Raw genomic sequence first — 26322 nt, forward strand, 5'->3', positions numbered from 1 at the left:
CAATATCTACTTCCTTGTAAGATTTATGCTATTCATTTTTATTCCATGCCTTTAATATCTTAGTCCACTAAAAATCTATTTATCACGTAAAAAAAAATTTTCAATAGTTTTTTTATTATAAGTACTTTTCTTACTATAAGTACTCAAGAGAGGTTTAAAGTTTAAAATAAGAATGAAAATCAATTTCGTGTAAAAGTACATAAACGAAAAAAACATATAAAACATATGTAATTCATAAAAAAAAAAATAGATTGTGATCCTAATAGTAAGATATTTCAATCCTAATAAAAATAGATTGTGCTATATAAAAACATTTCATAATATATATATATAAGTGAAGACAAACTTCACTGAGTCAATTTTTGTAAGGTTAAGTTATAATGTCAACTTCCTAATATAGTATCAGAATTATTTAAACTTTATCATAACAAAAGTTGATTCGACTTATATATCACACACAAAATTCATCTCTTTCGACTTAATTTCATTGTGACATACGGGCACATTAATTTAATTAAAAATAAAAATGGATCTAATTATAATTTGAGTATGTATATATAAATTTTGAAAAACTGAATATTTGACTTATTGTTCAATTAAAATTTTGTTACTAATTATTTTAGTCATTCTAAATATGTGCAAATAAGAGAAACTGTTTACTAATTAATTTATTTTAATGTGTTCTAAAATAGCAGGTGTTGGATGGAGTGAAGGAGTTTAAAATAAAATTAGTGTTAATCAATTAGAAGATACGACATTTAACTAATTTGAAAGCACCAATGTGATGTGATGTAGAGATTATACTTGAACCTGCATGGAAGCTTCTAGCATATTGGAAGAAGTGATAGGGCCATGGATCCACTTTAGATTATTGTTGAATGATTACAACACCCATTTCCACCCACTTCAGAAGCAACTTTGTTCCAGAATTTTGATTTCTGAAACCACACCAATTGGATTTAAGTTAACGTTAATTGTAGCAATCACAAAATGCTCTTATGTTTTCCACGTGTGGTCTTTTTATTTTTGGTTTCGTGCACCCAACCCAGCAACCAATCTACAAGTGCCTAGCTTTCAATACGGTGTCACTCTCTCATTGCATTTGCTTCATCTCCACACTTCAATAATTAGGGCTACAAATATATATGCAACCACCACCTTATGCTAGCTATATATTTATATAACAACGCAATGAGGTAAGTGAATAAAACTAATATGCCACTATGTATAATACTATGTATAATGTGTACATAAATCTATGTTGCTTTCTGTGTCAGTAACTACGCAATTAATGGCCTATCAACACACAGCTTTTGTCACTTCGTGTATATTTTGAAAAATATATATTCCTGAAAACAAATGTGATTTAACGGAAAATATTATTTTTCTTGTGTGTATCTCAGCCAAAATCACTAGTGCATTCATCATTCATGTCAAATATTCCCTGTGATTTGATCGTTATATATATATATATATATATATATATATATATATATATATATATGTATGTATGTATGATCGAGAGTGTGGGAGAAATGATCCAGTTATTAACTATATTTTAAAAAAAGTTATTCTCCATTTTGATATTTTATTTTTTAAAAGGTTCTTCTCCATTCTCATATAAATGAGATTTTTTTTATATAATTAGATTTAAAAAAGTAAAAACAAATACGGATTAAATTAATTCTTTCAAATTATTTTTTGAAATAATTTATTTCTTTGTATATAGAAAAGATGATTAAGTTTCTGCCAAACACAAATATGCTTTTACGGTTTTGACCAGAGCATTCAGAGCTCAGCACTCGGTGGTCAGACCTCAGTGCATGGGGCAGACAAGTCAGCTCGGCTTTTGGGCCAGAACAACGAACTATGTGATTGGGCACCAAATGTATGTATTAGTTTCTTTTTCGTGTAACCCCTTGTGCATAAGGCCTAGGCAGCTAGCGAGGGGTAGTTTTGGAACTTAGGGTGTGCTTAGTGTGCAAGGGATCTAGCTTAAATAAATGTTTCCTTTTAAACCTAAGTCCATGTGTGCTAGGGTACGTAGAGGTTAGGTTGCATATGTTCAAAAGATAACGTAGCGCCACACTGAGGGTGGCTGCGTAAACAGATTGGACCCTTGATGCTGGTCATGAGTTGGTACCCTACTGGTTATTCTATTATGATTTTATGCACTCCATGGAGGAAAGATTTCGTTCGATTGCAGCAACAAGAGAGTGTGCCCTTGAACATAATATTTTCCTGTTGAGTATGCTTTCAGTTGAGATTATATTATTGTGATAGAAAGTTGTTACAAAAGGTAAACTATAAAAGGGATTTGAGATCCCAAGTTAAGGTATGTTGTTTATAAGATTGAAACTTGTTACTTCTTGTTTCTTATAAGCTTGTACTAACTTGATCGTCAGAGAACAATCAACAGGTAGGCCCCCTCTGTTTCAACGGAGCAATGTTCCAGTGCAACAAGACACATAACAGATTCCATAAGAGACAGACGAAGCTAGAGCTTGTCAACAAAGTCAACCGGCGAGCAGGTCAACCGGCAAGAACAATAAATATTTCTGAAATCGATGCAATTGAGATATACATAAAGACAAGTTTCGAAAACATTTAAGGATCATTATAAAATAAGACGAGTTTTGAAAATATTTAAGGATTATTAGAAAGTAGTTTATGAACACAAAGATTAAGTTTAGAAACTCCCTACGAGATAGATCATGTATCACAAAAATAAAGACTGGATTGTCTAACATGAAGATGATACTCTGGTTGCCTCACACATTTTTCTCTTTGGATCGCCTAGCATATCTGAGACCGTTTAGCAAGTCTAACATAAAATACCTTCTAACTTGTTTAACACAATAAGACCGTCTAAAACATTTTGTATAGTGAGATCGTTTAATAGGTTAATTAGTGTGATATCGTTTGATATGTTAGAATTGTAGACTTGATTGAATCTTTTGAACACAATGAGATCGTATAACTAGTTTAACTCTGATAAACCGTATAACAGATGTAACACTATAGGACCATCTAACAGGTCTAGTCTTGATAGATTTTGTAATGTGTTTATATCTAATTATGAAAAGGAAATAGGTTTGTTATAAACTTTAAGACATCTTATAATGTTTATTATCATCAAAACCTTCATAAATGATGACAAAAACTATAAGTTTAAATAGCATCATAAAGATATCAAAATATTAACAAACTATATCAAAGTGTTTTTGGATCATTTATCATAATCTATTGCAACTAAAACATGAAAAATTAAACAAAAATAATAATGTTCAAAGATAATCTTATTCATTTACATAAAATGCACAAAGAAACTCAGAACATCGAGAATCTCAAAATGAGACATTCATTATAAAGAATAATTCATCACAAAAAAAAATAAAAATACAAAGAGACTCATATCTTGGAGAATATTCATAACTTTCTATTTTCTCTTACACTTTCTATTTTGTCCTCCTTTTTGAAATCATAAAAAAGAGTTGATAGAAAGAAATATTCATTTCTACGAATGGTTTTAAGGTTGCTGATTTGGAGGAGGTTTAGGTGTTAGTGTAGAGCTTTTAATTGATGAAGGATTTCAATGAAGAATTTTGAATTTGAGAAGTAAGGGATGTAATTTGGAAACATCTTTTAGTTACGAAATATCCATATTCCAGAATTACTTAAAACTGTTCGTAATTTGAGTATTTTTTGAAGAAAAAAAATGTAAAAGTATAAGAAGAAACACCCAAAAAAATGAGAAATTTTTGGATGAAGTGAATAACCTTTTCGCAGGTTATATTGATCAGTAGGAAAAGATTGTTCAAGTAAGTCAAAGATCCATCATCAAAACATTGCTTTATGTAATAAAAGATCTCATTTCCCAATTCGGTATATTTTTTTATTTTTTTATTTATTTTTAAATTACTTTGTAATTGGACATAAGGTTTTTGGACAAAACGATGTGCAATAAAAATACTCTAGGATAGGTTTAGTCTCTTTATTGAGCTCGGGCCAAAAATCTTTAGGTTAGACAACAAAAGTTAGGCTAGTTAGGCTTTTTCTTCCTGCATCCCCCCATTTTTTCTACTTGACCCCCATAATTTTCAAAATATTTTACTCTTTTTTAAAGTGACTTCCAAATTAATCATTCCAGAAATTTTCTGCATCACACTTTCTCTGGAATTCTTGAAACGGGATTTTCAGAATTTTTAAAACAAAATTTCCATCACAGAATTTTTGGAACCAAACAAGGTTTCTGGAATGGAATTTCTAAAACACATTAAATACATTCTAGAATAAACATTTTCGAACAGGATATTTGAAAAATATATATAATAATTTCCATAATGTATTTTTTAGAATGAGTTTTCTAACAAAAGTTGTTCAGAACACATAAAATATGTTACGGAAAGAACTTTATGGACACAAGCTTTTTCGTAACGCATTCTGTATCCTCTTCTTCTTCTACAGCAACGGTAGCCGTAGAACAAACACAGCGGTGAAGTAGAGTGGAAAGGAGAAAGGGTAAGGGGAGAGAAAGAAAATGTAAAATTCATGAAGATAATTGGATCATTTCACCTAATTCAGAAAGTGCAATTCAAAAAATGAAGAGTGCAGGAAGAAAAAGCCCAAAAATTACTTATGATAGATCTAGCAATCATATGTAGTATAGGATTAGAGATAGTACTTTTTAGAAGATGAGAACGAAGTATCTTTAGAATTTACATTTTATATTTTCTAAACACAAAATTAAAACCCATTAATAAAATTCGATCATTTCACCCAACTGAAATGTTACAATTCAAAGAAATTAAAATTTACATTTTATATTATCTAAACTCAAAATTAAAACCCATTAATAAAATTCGATCATTTCGCCCAACTGAAATGTAACAATTCAAAAAATTTAAAATTTACATTTTATATTATCAAAACAAAAAATTAAAACCCATTAATAAAACTCGATCATTCCTCCCAAATGGTACAATTTAATAAAGAGAGTGTAGAAAGAAAAAGTCCGAGAGTTACTTGTGCTCAGTCATATATAGTATAGGATTAGATACACTATTTTTCCATCTCAGTAGATGACAACAGATAATTCTTTAAAATTTATATTTTACATTATCTAAACACAAAATTAGAATCAGGACATTCAATTACATTTTCATTATTTTAAATTCCTTAAAACTATAAAATGTTTATAAATTAGAATTAGGACATTCAGTTAATACAAAGTTACATTTTCAATATTTTAAATTCCTTAAAACTATAAAATGTTTATTTAAGGCATAGCCCGACCCAATTAGAATTAAATATTTTAGAAGTATTTTTCAAAATTATTGTTGTTGCTCTATTTTTTGGAAGCATGTGAAATACGTCTGCATTTTTTAAAATTTAATTATATTTTTAATCTTTAAAATATAAGTAATTGTAATAAATTTAATTATACTTTTTAATTTTTTAAATTTAATTATTTTTAGTTTCTAAAATTTAAAATAATTTTATGAAATTTAATTATGTTTTAATAAAATAATTTTATAAAATTTAATTATGCCTCTAATAGAATTAAAGTTTAGGACTTAACCTGTATTTAGATTAAGAGAAGACCATTATAATAAATAAAATAAAATTCTTTGATAGAAAAAAAAGTGAGAAGGTTCTTCATTCTATTTCAAAGTCATGAATATACACCATTATACCAAGAAAGAATTGGCATGACACTATTAAGGGAAATTTACACTATATACTATCATATGACCTTATTAATGTGTCTTGCCGAAAAATGAAAAAAAAAAATTAACAATAAAAATGAAATATTGAGATGAAAATAAATAAATAAAACAGATTAAAAATAAGTAATCAACTTTTTCATTTCTCTCTCCTGACTTTCTTTTATTCCTTCCTTTGTACCTTATTCTTTCCAAATATTTAGTTATTTGAAGCCTTTTTTAAGAGTGAAAATTTTGAAATTTAGGTTGGCAGTGTGACATTTTTTCTGAGTTTTACTTTATTCACATACAGGTAGGAGAAAAATGTCTTCATTTTTACCATAGCTCAGAAACAGTGTCGCGAAACATTAGCTAGCTAAACGTAAAAGATAAGGGTGAAAGGTTACTATAAAATCGTATTTGTTCTATTCTTGATCGTCCTTTCCTTCCCTACACGTATGTAGGAGAGAGAATACTTGAGAGTTTGGATTCACAGATCCATCCTGAGAATGGAATTTTTGCTTTACTTTCGTATCAGGCTAAGAATACCATACATGCATGTGCATCCAGACTGAAGAAAGAGATGACTTTACACACACGTAAAATTATGATATGATATGAGATGAGATGATGATGGCAGAAGAAGGAGGTGGACAGAAAAGTATACACATAAATAAAAGGCAAGTAGCCAAATTTTGAAAGGAAAGTTGATTGAAAGAGCAATGAAAGATCCTGGGCTGAAAAACTGAAGACACTTCTGAGCACCATCCTTTTGCAAACTCAATACGCCTCCTGATCCTCCTGTTGCTGTGACGGAAAAAACAGAAGACAGTTAATTGTTTGAACTTTGAATGATTGAATGTGATGAAAGGAAAAGAGGTAACTGACTTTGTTGGGCGTGACGAACTGGACGAATCTCTTCTTGGCCTTGTTGTCGTTGGGAGAGGTTTTGGTCTTGTGAGGGTTGTATTGCAGATGCTCCCTGTCCGTTATGTATTTCCTTATATGCTCTCTCACGAACCTTTCATACAAGTAGGAAGCTCCTTCGAACTGTGGCAACGCCAGCCATGCAACTGTCAATAGCTTCACATCGTACCAAATTGGTATCCTGCGCCAATCTCAAATTAAAGATCATAATTTAAGTACGAGAGAGAGAAAGAGAGAGAGCGAGTTATTAAGTTTAAACTCACCAATCTAATACAGGTTGAAAAACCATTTCCACAAGGCTGAGGAAGGAATAAATGATCCAATAAGCTAGCCATTGTTCGTCGTCCAACTTGGATTGGCTCTCTATTGCTACCACCGATGCATACCTATAACAATAATATATATAACTCATGTCTTAATTTCTATAACTAAAGTACGTACTAAATAGAGGAAAGTTATTACGGAATACTTACAAAGGGTATAACAACGTCACAACAGGCCTGAAAAGAAGAAAAACAAAGTTATGAATAGTAGTTTAAGATATAGAGATAGAGAAGAACAACGTAATTGATACCCAGCAATAGAATGAAGCTGGGCGATGAAGGTCCACAACTTGCCCATGTGTTGGTATTTGTGTGTGTTTTTGAGGTGTGAGAGTGAGTGAAGAATAAGAAGAAAGATATAAGGTGAAGCAATGAAGTGAGAAAAGGTTTGAGAGATGGGAGGATTATAAAATGTGTTGAGAAGTGTGATGATGGATGATGGGGACAAGGGGGGACACGTTTTAAGTTTTAAGAGAGAGAGAGAGGCCAAGTATCGGGTTCTGCCTTAAACGTGTCATGCTTAATCTTCCACCGTTCACATCACAAACTTTTCCCCTAATCCAATGGTATTAATGGCCTAAATTTTTACGAAGGTTCTTTGCCCAAAGCACAAGCCACGTGCATGCTGCTTCGGCACACGTGTCCACTGGACACCTCTCCCTCCTAAAGTGGAGAAACCGTGGATGAAGGAGTTGCACGCACTTCCCACGTGCCTCGTGTTTGTTTATTATCATTACTATTAAACAAAGTATCATTGTAGATAATGTGAAGTGACCAAGAGTCTCCCAAGTAACATTCTCAAGTTTCCATCAACCAATCCAATCACATAATCACTTTGTTTTTTAAGTATATAATAAAAAATTAAATTTCTAGTTTGTACATGTGGAATAATATCCGTTCTAAAATGTCAACCACTTAAATAATTTTTTGAAAAATTAATCTTTAATTTTCTATTAATAGTGGATTCAAGAAAAAAAAAATCCAAAGTAACTGATATTGAATTTCGCCATGAACCCAGAAGATGAAACAAGAAGAAGAAGACGAAAGAGAGAAAGCAATAAACGGACTTATTTTTTCCTTGCATCTCCATATGTTCTTCTCTCATCTCTATAAATTTTCGTATTTTCAAAAATATCTCTATATAATATTTTGTATTATGTAATTTAAAAGTCATTTTTTAAATTCGTAATTAGCTTTCGGATTACATAATTCATAAGTCTTTTTTTAGATGCATGATTAGTTTCTGGATTATATAATTCGAAAGTCTTTTCTAACTTTCGGATTATGTAATCTGAAAGCCTTTTTTCAAATGCGTGTCTGGATTACGTAATCTGAAAGCTATTATCAAATACAAACTTTTGGATTATATCATCCAAAATACTATTTTGAATTATATAATCTGTAATATGGAGGTGGCACAAAAATGATAAAACAATATTTTCATATTTTATATGGGGTGTAAAAAAATATATGGAGATGTAGGGAAGAAACTGTCCCTTTGTCATCTGTTTTACAACCTAAGGTATTTTATATTGGCAGTTTCTTCCTACACCCCTACATTTTTCATCCTGCACCCCCATAATTTTGTAAATTTTGAAATTGACCTTCACATGTTATTTGAATTCGGGATCTGGGAGTGTGTTATGGATTCATCAATCCGGAAGTGAATCATGTTGCTTTCCTGATGAGTGGGGTGTTCCGGAAGCAAAGTTTGCATAAATTGTTGATTTCTGGATTGCTGAATCTGGAAGCCTAATTTCTATTATGGATTGCTGGATCCGGAATGATTTTTTTCAATTATGGATTTCTGAATCCGAAATGCATATTTTGAATTACGGATTAGCGGATCCAGAATGTTTTTTTTTCAATTATGGATGTTTTGCATTTTTTTTATTTTTGGATTAACACTTCATATACTACCGGAAGCACCAATCCGGGAGATTAACGGACGCGTCAATCCAAAATTTTACCGAATTTCATAATCCAGAATATAAAAAAACAGTTTTATATAGGGACAGTTTTGTTTTTGCGCAACCTTGTGGGGTGCAGGAAAAAAATGTAGGCGTGCAGGAAGAAACTGCCTTTTATATTTATGTACATGCAGATAAAGAGGCCCAAGGCCCGTAAACGTAAAACAAGAGGAACAAAACTCGAGAACTAAAAAGAAATGGAATTTTTAGAACATGTTCAGGAAAGGTGATTTTTATTGATTGAAGTTTTTTATTTTTAATAAAAGAACTGTTTGTAATTCGAGTTGTATGTTTGGCACAAAAGCTTAAATGTCTAAAAAATATTGTAAAAAGAATTCGTTTTCATGAACATGAAAATGTGTAATTTATTATTATTTTTTCAGTTTGATAATACTCTTCAAATATAGAAGATTTTTAATGAAATTAGTTATCTTAAAATTATTTTTTAAATAAATTTACCTAAATAAAATTAATTCCAACCATAATCAATTACAACAAAATCAATTACACATATAATTAACTATTAAAATAATTTAATATTTTGCAGTATAAGTGTATGAGTCGACATAGAAAAAGAGAATTAAAGAAATATTATTCTATAAAGGCAATGAAAAGGTATATTTACATAAATAAATCTATACAGAGAAGCTCTATAACAGAATAACTAGATTTATGTAATTGCACTAGCAATTGTATTGCTAATACCTCCATAAATTTATGGGTGAGTTATCCACCACCCAAAGTTTATATTTAAATTTTTGAAACATTAAGGGTTTAGTTAGAATGTCAGCTATTTGGAATTAAGATGGAAGATGAACCAATAGTATCTGCTCATCCAGAACACTCACGGGCGAAATGCAAATCTAGCTCAAAGTATTTAGAGCGTGAATGCATGATACAGTTTGCAACAATTTGAAAAACACCGACAATATCAAAATAGATTGTTGGAGTGGAAGAAGTGATCAACCTTAGTATTGCTTCTAGAGACTACCTTTTGCTCCTTTGAGGATCAAGAAACAAGGTTGCGACCAACAAAGATGAAATATTTAGTGGTGGATTTGTGATCATCCAAGTTAGTGGCCCAATCAAAGTCACTGAAACCTGTGATAAAGTAGTTTGGTGAAAGAGTCAAAAGAAGCCCACGAGTTGAAGTGTCAGCCAAGTAACGCAGAATACGTTTAACAAATTTCCAGTGGTGAATTTGTGGTTTATGCATGTACTGACAAACCCGATTAATCGAGAAGGAGATTTTAGGTCTAGTAATGGTAGCATATTGTAAGGCATCAACAATGGATCAGTATAGAGTTAGATCATCGATGGAGACAAATTCATTAACAGTAAGGCACAAAGAAGAAAGCATTGGAGATGGTTGGGGCTTAAAGTTGACCATGTTTGTGTGATGTAGGAGATCTTTAAGATATTTAGCTTGAGATAGATTAATAAAATTGTCTTTAACCTAAGAAACTTTGACTCCTAAGAAGAAATGCAGAGGTCTAACATCCTTCAGTGCAAAATATGAGCCTAACTATTTCATGAAACCTTGCACCAAGATCAAAGAACAACTAGTAACTAAGATATCATCAACATAGATTAGTGTAAAAAAAGTGTTGTTTTGAGTAAACCATGTGAAGAGAGAAGTTTCACTCTTGGCACCAACGAAGCCCAGATGAAGAAGAGAGAGAACTTTTGAAACCAGGAGCGAGGTGCCACTTAGTATAATATTGGGCTTGTGCCAAACCCACCAAAAAAACATAGCTTCTAGAAACCATTTCCAAAACCGCCCTTAACCTAGTTTCTAGAAGATGTAGGCTAGCTTGGGAGGCACTCCACGTTGACCTACCTTCTACAAGGTTTCTCACAAATGACATCCCTACCCCTCTATCTTGGTCTCCAAGACATTCTCTCTTATTAATAGAGTGTCTTGCCTCATGTATTACACGTTGAATTTTGAATAGAAAAGAAACTCTGTCAGAGTGTTTAATGAGTCGAGTCTCCTAGAATTTGGGTCTTATCTTGAGTGCTCTACACTTCAAGTGGAGACTTTTCACCACTCATCTTGGAGTCTCCTCCCATCCTCCAAGTGGCGTGACCACACATTCACCATCATAAGCTTCTCTTTCCTTTCATCTTTTTATTTTCCATTCCTTTATGTTCTTGTGTTCATCTTTTTCTATTTGGTTTCCATCTTCTTTCTCTCCCTTATATACTCCTTAATTCCGCACCTCTTCATCATCAACACATATGATCGTGTTTTCTCTTTGCCCTCTAGAACTGAACCTTCACACTTACTTAACCACTTGGTTAAGTTCATTTCCAATGGGAATCTTCTTTGGGTTTCTCACCATATTTGTGTAAAATCAAAACCATAAAAAAAGTGCAACCCATAAAAATGTGCAATTCTAAAATCAACTCATATCATGTGGTATTCAGAGCATGGTTTTAATTATGCTTATCTTTTTTTAGTTGATTTTTTTGCTTTAAAATTTCAGCACATTTCAATTATTGTTAGAATATATGGCCTTAAACGAGAGACGGGGTGAATTGTTTAAGAGGGGTTTTTGAAAACTTTTTCAGCTTAAACAATATCCTTTGTGTGAATCCAGATCAGAATTTCAGTTAGCCAAGAATTTAAGCACAAAATAACAAAGCACCAGAAAAACAATCGGTTGTTTATACCAGTAAAGCAATAACAATTGAATTTAAAAGAGTTTAAGGGAAGAAAGAGATACTCCAACAGTTTATATTGGTTCACTCTTAAACCAAGAGCTACATCCAGTCCCCAGAAGCCACCGGGCAATGCACTAAGCAATCAAAACAAATTACACACAAACCACCAAAGTAGTGACCTTGAACCCTTCAAGAAACACACTCACTTTGGCACAACACACACCAAGAGTATTGATCTTGACCACCTCAAGAGCACACAACACTCCTAGGCAACAACACCAGAAAATACAGAAGATTCAGAAAGAATTACACTTGTTTACAGTACAATCTGAAATCAATACAGATGCAATCATATTCCACTATTTCTTGAGAAAACCCAAAGCTTGATGTGAATGTTCAAAACTTGAAAGCAATCTTTCTCACAACTGAAAAACTCAAATCTGTTTCACTTGTTTGTTTTAAAACATAAACAAACCTTTTATACTTTTCAAAGATTGGTCAAAACATTTAATGAAGGAGCGTATTCAGTTGAAACAGAATTCTGTTAGGATTTTCAAAGAAACAATCGGTTGAAACCACGAAACAACCAATTGTTTTGGTTTGACAACAAGTCAACCAACCAAAACAGTTTTCAACCTTTTCAAAAATACCTAAGAGTAAAACAATCGATTGCTTCGACAAAACAACATGTTGTTTTTCACTTAGTTTGAAAAACACTTAAATTCAAAAAGGTTTTAAAACACATTAGCTTTAGATTCAACAAAGAGTGGATGTGGGTAGTTGTATGATGAACATATATTTATTCACACTCAATAGCTTTAATCATGGATTATTGGACTATAATAATAAATAAATCCATTGTTTTAATTCAGATTCATATAGTTGGGTTTATTTAGGCCTTAACTATTATTTTTGTTATTTTTGTGTTTTTAGAGTAAATTATCCAGCGAAAGCATCTACCTTTGTGAATGGGCCAAATATGCAAAAGTCCAAGTCGCTTCTTGAACCAAAACAAAAACAAATTCTATGGAGAAGAAAGAAAAAATAAAATCTACAGTATCTTAGAAACAAAATTGGAGGCAAATATTCTGCAAAATACAAGAATTCTGGAAACTTGGAAACTGTTAACAAAATATAAAATACAATATTTTTCCAAGATCCTTAGAGTAGAAAAACCTATAAAAGGACACAAACATCAAGGAGAAGAGAGGGAGCTTCATAGGGTTTTCTTAGTTTCTTTTCTCCTTTGTAATTCTTTTGTTTTGCCTCCGCATGGAAGGCTAAATCTATTTGGTTGATTCCTTTGTCATTCTCATTGAGTTATGAGATTTTGGTCAATAAAAGTTTCGATTTTTAATTCTCTACAGCAGTTGTTTTAATAGTTTAATCTCCTAGAAAACTGGTTTTTGTGAGAGGTTGTACTTGAACGCATGATTGAGAGTCTTCCTTATCATAAACTTTGGTTTCTTAGTTACTTCGCATTGTTCTAATTAATTTATTGGGCACATGATTCAAGAGAGAGGAGATAAACATTCTCATGGAGTATACACATGGAACAAAGTGGGTATTGATTGAACCAGTAGACGCATGTTTTACTGATGAGTTTCAGTTGAATCAGATTGACGCATGTTCAATCTGGTTTAGCTCTATTGGAGGATTGAGAATGGATTAATCTTTAGAGAACATGTGAAGAATTCAATGATAGAAGAACTTGGGGATCAACCGCTTTTTATTTGTTGCTTCAATCTCTTTTATATTTTCTGCATAACTATCTTAACCCAATTTTTATTATTATTGTTATTGCTAACTTTTATTGCTTTGCAGATATATTCTAAACACTGATTTACTGATTTTTACTATTGGATTCGTTGGGAGACGACTTGGAGTCATCTGACATGAAATGATAAAAATGTCTCTTTTAGTTTTTAAATAAAAGTGTAGGGTGCAGGTCAAAATGTATTTTGGATTTGGTATTCTAAAATACATTTCTAAATTTGGGTTTCTGAAACACTTTTCTGAATTAGGCTTTCTAGAATAGCCTTTTCGGAATATGTTTTCAGATTTTTATTTTCTGGAATCCCTTTTCTGGAATATGTTTCTAGATTTTTGTTTTCTTGAATCCTTTTTTCGAAATGTATTATTTTTATTCTGGATTTGTTTTTTCAAAATGAAATTTTGGTTTTTCAATTTATATTATGGAATTTCATTTCCAGAACACTACAAATTTATTTCAAATTCTTTCCTTTTTAGAATGTATTTCTCAATTTTGAATTTTCAATTTCAAAATGAAGAACAGTTCTGAAATTACAAAATTCTTTAGGTGCATGTTAGAATTAATTGAATGGTGTTTCTTTTTGCACCCTAACAAATTTCTCCTTGCACCCATTATTTTTGGAAAGACTGTTTTACCCCTTTTAAAAATGACTTTTGAATTATTTTTTTTGAAATGTTTCTGAAACATAGTTTCTGGAACACATTTTAGGAATTTCGGATTTACCTTTCTAAAAGTCAAAAAATGTATTTCATAAAGTATACTTTGGAATGATTTTTTTATCTTTCAGATTTCCTATTCTGGAAACACATCTTGCTTACAGAACACTTCTATTTTGGAATCACTCAAAACTTTCAAAGATAATTTGGACATTTTGAAGAATATAGGGATATAGAAAGAAAAATATAAAGGTGCAGGAAAAAAAATGTAGAGATACAAAAAGAAACACCTTAATTGAATGTGGAAGCATAAACTGAGGCTGAGTCACAAACTTATTATCGAGGTCAAAACAAGGGGGGGGGGGGGGGTGAATTTTTAAACGTTTTTCAGAAAGTTTGAAGGTATGAAGAAAGTGAAAGAAGAATCACAACCAAAGGAATGAGACAACACAAGTTATAAAACAGTTTTAGTTGAATACCAGAAATTCAATCGGTTGTTTCTACGATTCAACTGGTTGTTTTTATTAACAATGTATAAAAACAACTAAAAACAGATGTAAAAGAGATTAAGGAGAGAAAGAATCACACAAACAGTTTTATACTGGTTCACTCTTATACCAAGAGCTACATCCAGTTCCCAAAAACCTCTGGGTATCCACTAAGTAATAAAAAACCATATTACAAACACACAACCACCAAAAAAGTGATCTTGATCTCCTTTAGAACACACACTTCCTTTGGGGCACCACAATCACACCACAGATCAGAACACCCTCTGACTCTGTGAAAACCAATACTTACAGAATTACAAAAATGAAGAAAGAAATAGGATTGATCACACCTGGTACAAATCAAATCAAAGTACATAGCTAGTCCCACTTCATTCTTAGAAAAATATCCAAAGTCTTAAGCAATCTTGGAGAAAACATGATTTCACAAACTAATCTTGTAAGTGTTAATGATAAGAGCGTAAAACAAAACATTTATACTCCAAGAAGCAGTTGAAAACATTTATTGTAAAAGTCAAATCAGTTCCAAATAATTTAAAGCAGATTTAACTAACTAAACAAAAATTTGTCAAGAAAATTCAAAAAAATAATCGGTTGTTTTGTCGAAATAACCGATTGAATTGGTTTGACAGCAAAGTCAACCAAATTCAGACCTGTTAAAACCAGTTTCAAAAATCCTAAGTATGAAACAACCGATTGAAACCCTAAAACAACTGGTTCTTTTTCTACTTCTTCATAAAACAATCTTTTCAAAAGGATTTGAATTAAACCAGCTTTGGATTCTAACTAAGAGTGAATTAACAAATTCAAAATACCCCTGAACTCACACAACTAAGCTACAATCAGTCTTAAAGCAATCCATGAAAATTTGGATTCATCTTGTTCAACAATTTTGATCCATGTTACCCTTATTTTGGAAAAAAATAATATCACTCTTGGCCCAATTGTAATTTAATTATCTCCCTCCCAACTTCTTCTGTTTTCTGTAAAACAATAAATAATAAAAGCTAATAATTGAAATTGTAAAAGTAAAACATTTTTATTAAAATATTATCAATACATTCTTACTGTAAATTTTAATATATCTATAATGATACTTTTAATAAAAACATTTTATATTTTTATCAATACTCTTAATATATTGGTTGACAATATTTTAAAATATGTTTGAACTAAAAGAGGCCTTCTCCCATTTCCTTTTTTTATAAAAAAATATTTTGGAACCTTTTGTCCTTTCAAAACTTTATATTTTATATTTATATTTATTTTCAAAAACATATACTTCATCATTAATTTATATATGCACTTTTGATTTGATGATTCTCTTATTTGATAAAAGGAAATAATTAGAAAGAGAGAAAGTAATTAGGCATAAAAAGATAGGTAAGAAAAGAGAAGAGTAAAAAAAGAGAGTATAGATGCTAGATGTTATTTGTTTGCATTGACCAAGCCAATGCTATAATACATTACTTTAACGCAATCAAATACTATCATGCTTAATTGATCATAATGGTCTTGGTGTCATCACCTAATCAATACTCAAATAAACATTTAACATCAACTTTCATAGTTAGTATCGATTTTTTACCAACATTAATTTACATTTATTTTTAATAATTTCAAGTGCAAACTAAAATTATTGAAGTTGATTATGGAATAGCTATAATAACTTCAAGTAATAGGAAATTTGGAATATTAGAAACACAATATTATTATTTTTTAAAAATATTGACTATTATTTTAATCGTCATGTGTCGTATGGACTAATTCATAATTTAATGTGAAAAAAAAGTAGTGTAAGTTAAACATTTAAATTCTTTGTATAGATTCCTCCAAAAATGTAATACTCTAAAGCTAAAATTATAAGAGATTATTTTTCTCGTAAGTTTAATTTCCGTGGAGACTGAGGTACAGAGATAGGCATGATTTATGACAATAAATTGAAATGTGAAAAGTTTGGTCATAAGTTTTTAGTCTCAGTGTATCATGAAGGTGAATAATGTCGATATGATCTGACCTTATACAAAATTCAGTATAGCTTTAAAATAATTTATGTATTAATGATCATGTCAGCTTATTTTAATGTCCTTTTATCAACTCAAGTCAAAACATCTCCTAAATGATAAATAACTCTCTTTTAATGTCTTTATACCAAACTAAATTAATGTAACTCGTGTTATTCAAACTATTTGTGAATAATAACATCTATCTATTTTTGTTGGAGATCCCACATCGACTAGAGATGAGAAAATTTCATTGTATATAAGTAGGTGCAAACCTTAACCTCATGAGTCGGTTTTATGGAGTTGAGTTAGGCTTAAAGTCCACTTTGTAATATGGTATTAGAGCCATTTCAATTCTATTCTAGTGAGTGTTTGTTGGGCCTATCGGGCCACCCGCTATCGGGCCGTTATCGGACCACCCATAATATGTTATCCCACGCACGAGCTGTCATTCTCGGCGTGAGGATGGTATATAAGTGGGTGCAAACCTTAACCTCATGACCCGATTTTATGGGGTTGAGTTGGGCTTAAAGTCCACTTTATAATAATTTTATTGTTATTATACCAAACTAAGTTAATGTAAAATGTTATTCAAACTAGGTAAGAACTAAGTGACTTTATTGAGGTTCTTAAGAGTATAAGATTCTTCTTAATTCTTACAAGTCAGACAGAAATTTCTTTAAGCGTGGACTAAGAACCGCTGTATTACAACATTTTTTTTTACTATAAGAGACATATTACAGTGGTTGGATGAACCAATCGGTGTAGTATGTCTAGCGCTAAATTAAGTTTTTTTTTAAATCTTTTTTTACCTCTCAAAGGCATATTACACTGATTGTATATCTAATATGTCTAGGCCAAATTAAAAAAAATTAAAACTCCAGTTGGATGTCAAGCGGTATAATATGTCAAGTGTCAAATTAAAAAAAAATTAAAACTTTTTTTTTAAATTCTCGGAGACGTATTACCCCGGTTGGATCCAACCAATGTAATATGTCTAGTGTCAAATTAAAATAAAAAATAAAACTCTCAAAGACATATTACAACGGTTGGTTCATCCAACCAGGATGTTTCTCTTTGATGGTTGTCTCCTCTAGGATTTTCTATATCTCTCTATTTTTTCAAAGATGTCTAGGGTTATGTCTCACACCTTCTATTTAACCTAATTGGGCTTGGGCTAAGTGACATCTCGCTTAAGCGAGATATTGCTTGCTTAAGCGAGTTTTATGTACCTCCCCAAAAACTTGGTGATAGAGTCTTCGGTTAAGAAGATAGAGGCGATCCTAGTTAACATAGGATTTGCCCAATCAAACTCCGCCCGGGAGATGACTTGCTCAAGGGAGCTCGACAGGTCAACAACACTAGCCGGATCGTCCCCCCTAACCACCTCTACAGGGTGCAGAACTTGAACCGTACCGACCGATAAGGAATCGATCGTAGAAGAGTCAGAAGATGATGAAAACGTAGATGAAGAAGAGGGATGCACGAGAAGAGGAGAAGGGGGAGCCGAAGAAGAAGAAATAGGTTGAGACAAAAAAGACATAACTAACCTTGTGAAAAGCTGAAACACCAAAACACAGCAAGAAGACAAGGAAATGTTCAGGTCTTAGAGCAAATACCAGAGAGATAGCACAGTATCTCAGCACTGTTGGGACCGCTATTTATAGCCTCCAAGGGTCCCAGGAGACGACGCATCACAATGCTATTTAACCGTTAGATCTTTTTAATCCAACGTCTCCCAACGCTTCGCATCCAAAACAACCTTCATCTATGCGGGTCACATCACGCGTGCAGGTGCTGCCTGAAGTCATGTCAGGCATCGAGAATCCCAACCGTCACAATAAACTCAAAAGCCCGACCGACACCAAACATTTAAGACTCTTCAGATCAGGTTATCCTCAAGCTTGGGGGGCAAGTGTACTGGTAAGAGTCGAACGGTCAAAACCATGTCTCGACTCCCACGACTAGGCCAATCGAAGGTCCCACGCCCGTGTAGGCTGACCGACACCTACGGTCCAATTACGCTCAATTAAGGTCAGTGGAGCTAATCCGTCATTAAGAACTAGGTAATACACATATAAGAACAATCCACCTCACTAATCCGGTCTAACAAGGTAGACTCATTAAAATAATATAAATAACGCACATCTCAAGAAACAGATACGCTATTTGAAAAAAGAAGCTGAAACATAGACCAAGCACCTGACAAAAAGAAAAAGACGAAATCTATGAATAGTTCTCTAGATTCATTTCCCTACCGAGAAAAAAAAAAGTAATTTATCTTATTATAGTTTTTTGTTTGCCTATTAATTACACTCTCTGAAGATGTGATTCCTGACAACTCCCTCACTGTGACGGTAAAGAGATGAAACTCATGCAAATACCTTAGGACTTTCTTTTCAGTCACCAAAAAGCAACCCAAAATTATGGCACACGAAACGATAAGTATCTATTAAAAGATAAAACAGAAACCAAACATAATAAACGACTGAACCGAAATGCTTTCGTGCACGTTATTAAATCAATATTTATCTTTCATCTTTTCAGCAACCTTAACACACATATTAGAAAACAAAAAAGATAAACATTAATTACTAGGCACGGTGAGAATGTATAAGTTAGAAGCAAACATGAATTCTGATTTCGCTGTTTTGTTCCACTCTGCCATGAGTTCTGGAATGATATCATCAATAGTGGTATCCATGAATACGGGGAAACAATTTCTAGGAAATTGGTGCAGTGTGAAAGGAAGAACTGTACAGATTAATTCCTGTTAGGATTTAATTAGTTAGGATTTAGTTGGTTGGGATTTAATTAGTTAGGATTTAGTTAGTTGGAATTTAATTAGTTGGAATTTAATTAGTAGTTTCTATCATTTATATTTTAGTTGGTATTTAGTTAAAAGTTTCTATCATATATCTCTTTAGTTGGAGAGTTAGGTAATCTTTAGTACTCTATAAATAGAGTATTAAACTATTATCTAGATATGAATAATATATGCACTTTGTTTCTTTTTCTCAATTCTCTATCACATTCTTTATCATTATTTTTGGTATAATCGGAAGTCATCTAGAGATTCTCTTTATCCCAAACTTAATCGTTCTTCGAAATCTCTTACGAGAGGATCTAGACATTGTATACAGGATCATTCATATCAGTTTTGTTCCACTCTGCCATGAGTTCTGCAATGATATCATCAATGGTGGTATCCATGAATACGGGGAAACAATTTCTAGGAAATTGGTGCAGTGTGAAAGACAGAACTGTAGAGATTAATTCCCGATGCAATACTAGTGCATGGTACAACAGTAGTAGAAGGTTTTCATTGTTGGTGAAGACGAAGAATGGAATGAAAGATGTTCCATTGATTAATGATACAGCAATGAAGTTGGGAAATGAAAACACAGAAGATTTTGTTACCTTCCTTCGTGGAAGGTTTGTGGAGGACCGGTTTGTATATATGCAAAATTTCTTTGTGAGGTCTTACGAAATTGGACCAGATAAAACTATCTCCTTCGAGACACTCACCAACTTTCTCCAGGTTAGCTTCTTTACCACTTACACCTCATTCAATACATTAACAAGTGCCAATCAACAAAATCTTAAGAAAATATATGATCAAAATAATTTACAACTGTTTCAATATTTATTTAACTTTTGTTTGGCTAATTTGTTTATAGATTCAATGGCAATATTAGGTTTTAATTTCAAAATTTTATATATTTTATTTTAGAAGTTCTATTTTAATATTTTACTTTTCGAGATCAATGTTTTCATTCTTACGTAAAAATTCGTATCATGTATGTCTTTATAGGAGAGGAGAAATGTTGTTTTGAAATACTTACTCCTATTATATTTACTTAAAAACCTTAAATATGTTTTTATTTCATTAAATTAAATTTGGATTTGTTTTATTATTTCTAATTAAAAAAATATGTTCTTTGTCTTAAATTTTAGAAATATTTTTTCCTACTATCTGTTTATATTTTCTACTTATTTCTATTTAAATCTAACATTTTTTTCCTTTAAGTAGAAATATTGATTAATTTTATTCATTTGCAATTATTTTAGTAGGTAGATTTTTTAACAATTTAATAAGGTTTATGAATTAAAATTAGTTATCCAAATTTTTTATTAATAAAATCCACCTTTAAATTTTAGATTTGGGCTGGCTAAAAAATCCTTTTATAAATAAAGGTTATATATATATATATATATATTTCTTATAAACTTCATGTAAGTTCAAATAGACTCATAAACACTAATTTTATTTGGTCTTTTATCTAAGGAAGAATTAATTATTACAAAATTATAAGATTATCCGACTTTAAATTAGTGTTTTAGTTTTTATATAAATACTAAAAAAATTTAATTTAAATTTACATCATATATTAATTCAATAAAGTTACATTTCTTTTCATACAAGTTTTTATGTTAGGTATCACCATGCAACTTGACATCTCACTTAGGTTGACACCTCAAGTAACAACAATAATTTGACATCATATGAAAAAGTATTATTAAAAAAAAGAAAAAAAGAAAAAAAGAAAGAAAATACAAAAATATGGAGGGACTAGACCAAAACTCATATGTTAACAAAAAGGATACATGGGTACTTATTCATAAAGAATTCTAAGAAAAGACTAGATGAAAGTTATACCAATGAAATGATTATCGATGAATAAATCATAAATTAATTAGTCAACTTATCAGCACACGCATTTCCTTCACGAAAAACATGAGTAACCCTAATCATGATTTTCCCACAATAACTAAGACAAGTATTTCATCGATTACGAAGCATCCACAAAACATTAGTCCTAGTAGTAAACGCAACACAAAACCAAGACAAAATCACATTCAAACCAGACATTAGTAAGCTCCATCTTTTGAGTTTTCTCCATAGCATGTATAACTCCATAAAACTTAGTAACCATAGTAGTCTGAACTTCAAGAAACATAGAGAAAACACCAATAAACTCCCTCATACTCCCATCAAAAATACCTCCACAAGTAGCAAGACCAGGATACCCCTAACGGTCTCATCAGTGTTAATTTTAACCCAGTCTGGTGAAGGAAACTCCCATCTAACAGAAAGAGGACGAAAAATTTTACCACTACGAGTATTAATACTAAAAAAATTAATTGAAATCCAACATATCATTCTTATTGAAGCTTTAGACGAATTTCTGTCTAGAGAAGTTAAATCTTTAATTACCGAAATAGACCTAGAAACCTCAATCTTATCCTGAAATCTGAAATCTAGCATAATTTCCCATACGCCATATCATCCAAATAGAAAAAAGTCATTACAACAAGCTTAATCAATTTAACCAAAAGATTACTATCACTCTTAATAAAAGAAAGAAGATCATCCTTATTAGAGAAATGAGAATTAAGAAAAATTTGTCGAACCCAACTCCAAATATGCAAAACATTCACTACAAGAAAATCATGAAATAGAAACTAATTTTTAGAGATAAAAAATTAATTAGTTCCTATAGTGACTAAATTAGAGAACATTTTAGAGACTAAAAAATTTTTGGTTTCTAAATTAGTTTCTATTATTGTTAAATGGTTTCTAAATTGGTATCTAATTAGCAACCAAGGTTTTTGCTACTAAATTTAGAAACTAAATAATTGGTAGTTAAAACCTTGGTAGCTAATTAGATACTAATTTAGAAACCATTTAACAATAATAGAAACTAATTTAGAAACCAATTTTTTTTTTTTAGTTTCTAAAGTAGTTTCTAATTTAGTTACTATAACAACTAATTATTTTTTGTATCTAAAATTGGTTTCTATTTCATGTTTTTTTTGTAGTGATTAGAACATTAAAAAAGTAAATGTTAAATAGATTCCTCATGTTTTTCATAAACCGTACACATAGAAATATATGCAAACCTTTAGTCTGAATATGTTGATTTGTTGGAAGACGTTTATGAAAAACTTTCCAAAGTACTAGAGTTTTGGGAGGCGAAATAGATGAAGACTAAATGAATTTATCCCAACCCCATGGAACTCTTGATTCCAAGAAAAAAGTCATAGCCGATTTAAGAGTGAAACGACCACACTCATATAGAATCCAATTATGATGAGGATATATAAATCATTCTAAACTCGTATTTTGATTTAAGAACCCTGACTTTCAGGAGAAAAGACCAAGAAATGTTGTTATAAGCAAAGTTCCAAACAAACTTAAGAAAATATGCAATATTTTGATGACTTTAAGAAGATATGCACTATTTTCTTAAAGATTAATAATGCAATATCTATATCAATTAAGAAACATAACAATTTTTTTAAAATATTTAAAAAATGTGCGCTAATATGTCTGTGTGTTTGCTGGTAATACATAAAAGAGATCGTTTTCCAATTTTAACCTTTACAATACTAAAATATAATAAATTTAATAATTATTTATTTTAAATTAAAAATTTGAATTTTAAAAAATTTAGAGGAATTTCAACATTAATAAATTTAGAGAAATTAAGGATGAATTTATTGTTAAGCTTAGCTTATAAGATTATTAACTCTAAATTATTGTTTTTGTTTTTATGTATATAATAAATATTGTATGATATTTATAAATTTACAATACAATATCTATAACAAAAGAGAACACTACAAACTTTTAAAAATATTTAAAAAATACAGCACGACACTGTATATGTTTCCGATACTACTTTAATAAATAAATTCATTAATAAAAAATTTACTTCTTATAAATTGTAACTAAACTCAAATAGACACATGAACACTAAATTTTGTTGTGTCTCCTAATTGAGGAATAATTTATTGTTACAATATTATAAGACTATCGGACTCTAAATTAGGATTTTCATTTTTACGTATTTAATAAAATTTGTAATGATATTTATAAATTTACGTCATATACTAATTTAATAAAATTATAATTATTATAAACTAGTAATTCAATATATATAAAAAAGAGAACACAATAAATTTTTAAAAATATTTAAAAATACGAACACAAACATTGTTTGTGTTTTCCCCAGTATAATTCAAATAAGATTCTATTACTAACATTTTTTTTCTTATAAACACATGTAATTGTTTGAAATAGTTAATCAATTCCATAACTAAATTATTTTAAATATATAGTTTTAACGTTTTATTCATTAATACTCTTTAAATTAAAATGAAAAAAAAAGCTACCCCATGTCTATACTATGAAATCTATTTGTTCTACTGCTATTATCACTTTGCTTCTATTATTGTTATTATTATTATTATTATTATTATTATTATTATTATTATTATTATAATTACCACATCATTATCATCATAATATAAAGGATAATTGACGTCGGTTTGTCACCATGTTATTATTGTTGAAATTCTCAAGCTTGTCTACCGTTTTGTATAGGAGTAATCTTAATATTTTGATATAATTTGTTACTATCTGTTAGGTTTTCTTGCATGCGTCAAACGCATAAAATAACAGAGTTAATCTTGGTCGTTGAGTTTCCTATTCTTATTAATGAAAAATAGTTTGGTTGAACTCAGGAAACTTCTCTAAATCATTTCAGCAGCTGTGGGATAAGTCAGAACAGTTTTGGAGCTACTCCCGAGATGGATTTCCGCAAACTCATTTGGGTCGTTACTCGTTTCCATGTTCAAGTGCAGAGATATAGCAAATGGTAAATATCTTTTACCATAACAAGTTTTTGTAAGAAAAATGCAATTTTTTCATTAATTTTATAAAGTTTTACAAAATATGATTTACATTTTTTAAGAAATGAATACACCGATGGTTTGCTTGATGAAAAAAATGTACAGGGGGGATGAAATTGAGGTTGAAACTTGGATTGATGTTGTCGGAAAGAATGGGACACGAAGAGATTGGATCATCAGGGATCGTTGCACGAAAGAAATCATAGCTAAAGCAACCAGGTCCAATATCATCCTCTCATTGTTTTCATAATTAGTAATTAATTTACCACATAATATTTGCTCCACTTTTAAAATTTGCTTGATGCAGCTTATGGGTGATGATGAATAGAGAAACAAGAACAATATCCAAGATACCTGAAGAAGTTAGACAAGAAATTGTTCCTTTCTACTTTAATAGGTTTTCCATTGCAACTGAAGAAATGGATCATCAGAAGATACAAAAGCTCACTGACGCCACTGCTGAGGGTATTCTATTTCGAGTGACTGTAAGTTTGATACAAAAACTTCTTCAATAACAACCCCATTTTCCTTAATTAACTCTTCACTCGTTCCTTCTTCCTCAAGGGCTATAAAATTTTATTGACTGGTTTTTTATCTGCACGCAATCCAGCCAGGGTGGAACGACATGGACGTTAACCAGCATGTTAACAACGCAAAATACATCAGATGGATCTCAGAGGTACTTACTATACACACACACATATATATATATATATATATTAGTGAAAAAAAATTGTATCTAGGACGAAATAATGTATGCAGAAACGTGATTATGATTGATTATATATGGTTGATGACTTAATAAAGTCAGTGATTAAAAATAGTTTTTTAATGTTGTATATAATTTGGTGATGATTAAGATGGTGGATAAGAAGTAAGTAACCATTTGGCATGTTGATTTGGTTTATGCAGAGCGTGCCAAGAGAAATATTAGAAGATTACAAAATGAGCAGCATGACTTTAGAGTTTCGACGTGAATGTACGCAATCAGATATATTGGAATCAATGACAAGTCCATCATCCAAAGTGATTGGTGCCTCAAACAATAAGTGTGTTAGCAGAAAACCCCACCTGCAATATATACACTTGCTTCGTCTACAAGAGAATAAAACGGAGTTGGTTCGTGCCAGAACCGAATGGCATCTTAAGCAAAACCACAACTGATACGCTTATGAATGCAATAATAAAGTTACTTGCCTGAAAATTGAGATGATACCACAAATTAGAAATCATGTGAAATGCGTACTACAATTTTATTTTCTCCATTGTGTTTTTCACTCTTTCTACACAAACAAACTAAGACAAACAAACAAACTTGCTACAAATTGTTTCAGTTTCGTGCTATATAGAAATGTTATCTACCAAAAAACAAGAACTAATAATATTTAATAACGAAACGAAAAGTCATGGCAAACACAAAATTCGAAAAAAGGAAAAATATTTATTTTTTGACACCACTGTTAAAAAATGCATCACCTTATCTGCTTTTTAAATAAAATAATATTTTTTTGAGTTTTAAAGATGAATGTAAAAAGGAAAGAAGAATATTAACCTATGGTCACTCTTTATAATGTGTAAGACTGAAACATGGACTGGAACTATTAATTCAGTTGCTTGACGGGTTATTTTTCAACTTTCTCGGAGTATAGAGACATTTTCTTTAACTAATTCTTTCTTTCTTTTTCAAACTATTGTTACATTTTTCATCACGTAACCTATTGTCAACCATTTAAGAATTGAACGTCTCCATAGATTATGTACCACAAGGAAAAGAAAAGACATTAAATAAATAACTAGCTAATATTGAATAGATTAGTTATTGTATTACTTAACTAAAATTTATTGCTATAAATATATTTGAAAAAAATATTATACACTAAAAAAATAGTGGCTTTAGTGTCGATCAAATACGGATGCAAAAGAAATAAGTCGATGCTAAATTGTAAATAGTGTGGGTTTAGCATCCTATAACAGTACAAAAAAAATCTGGTATTACATACAACACAAATCAGTATGTAAGATCATAAATTTGTATGTAAAATATAGTTACATACGGGCAAAAATTTGTTTGTTAAACTGTCATAGGTAAC

The 26322-nt window shown here is 30.8% G+C and overlaps 2 protein-coding genes across 3 annotated transcripts; one reads left to right on the plus strand and one right to left on the minus strand.

Annotated features, from left to right (window-relative positions):
* Nucleotides 1-6194: 6194 nt before the first annotated feature.
* On the minus strand, nucleotides 6195-7383 carry HVA22E (HVA22 homolog E). Of its 2 annotated transcripts, none has more exons than XM_068627822.1 (5): nucleotides 7207-7383; nucleotides 7106-7132; nucleotides 6896-7018; nucleotides 6594-6813; nucleotides 6195-6512 (listed from the first exon to the last, which is right to left on the minus strand). In XM_068627822.1, exons 1-5 carry the CDS (start codon nucleotides 7251-7253, stop codon nucleotides 6486-6488), a joined length of 444 nt encoding a protein of 147 aa, XP_068483923.1. In that variant the 5' UTR covers nucleotides 7254-7383; the 3' UTR covers nucleotides 6195-6485. The 2 variants fall into 2 exon arrangements, with proteins under 2 accessions (XP_068483923.1, XP_068483924.1); XM_068627823.2 differs by having other exon boundaries at nucleotides 6195-6506; nucleotides 7207-7372.
* A 12167-nt stretch (nucleotides 7384-19550) lies between these two features.
* Nucleotides 19551-25471, plus strand: LOC137821563 (palmitoyl-acyl carrier protein thioesterase, chloroplastic). The gene is made up of 6 exons (XM_068626211.2): nucleotides 19551-20075; nucleotides 24065-24198; nucleotides 24338-24451; nucleotides 24540-24717; nucleotides 24843-24911; nucleotides 25145-25471. The coding sequence occupies exons 1-6, from the start codon at nucleotides 19710-19712 to the stop codon at nucleotides 25394-25396; spliced, it is 1113 nt and encodes a 370-aa protein (XP_068482312.1). The 5' UTR covers nucleotides 19551-19709; the 3' UTR covers nucleotides 25397-25471.
* The last annotated feature ends 851 nt before the right edge of the window (nucleotides 25472-26322 follow it).

Source organism: Phaseolus vulgaris, chromosome 9, assembly GCF_051622355.1.
Source record: "Phaseolus vulgaris cultivar YP4 chromosome 9, ASM5162235v1, whole genome shotgun sequence".
Classification (NCBI taxonomy): Eukaryota; Viridiplantae; Streptophyta; class Magnoliopsida; order Fabales; family Fabaceae; genus Phaseolus; species Phaseolus vulgaris.

Coding starts and splice junctions, on each gene's coding strand:
- LOC137821563 (XM_068626211.2), top strand. CDS start 19,710: ATGAGTTCTGCAATGATATCATCAATGGTGGTATCCATGAATACGGGG. Junction 24,452..24,539: donor ATCATAGCTAAAGCAACCAG/GTCCAATATCAT, acceptor TGCTTGATGCAG/CTTATGGGTGATGATGAATA. Junction 24,718..24,842: donor GTATTCTATTTCGAGTGACT/GTAAGTTTGATA, acceptor CACGCAATCCAG/CCAGGGTGGAACGACATGGA.
- HVA22E (XM_068627822.1), bottom strand. CDS start 7,253: ATGGGCAAGTTGTGGACCTTCATCGCCCAGCTTCATTCTATTGCTGG. Junction 7,133..7,206: donor CAGCTTCATTCTATTGCTGG/GTATCAATTACG, acceptor TCTTCTTTTCAG/GCCTGTTGTGACGTTGTTAT. Junction 6,814..6,895: donor TTTCAACCTGTATTAGATTG/GTGAGTTTAAAC, acceptor AGATTGGCGCAG/GATACCAATTTGGTACGATG.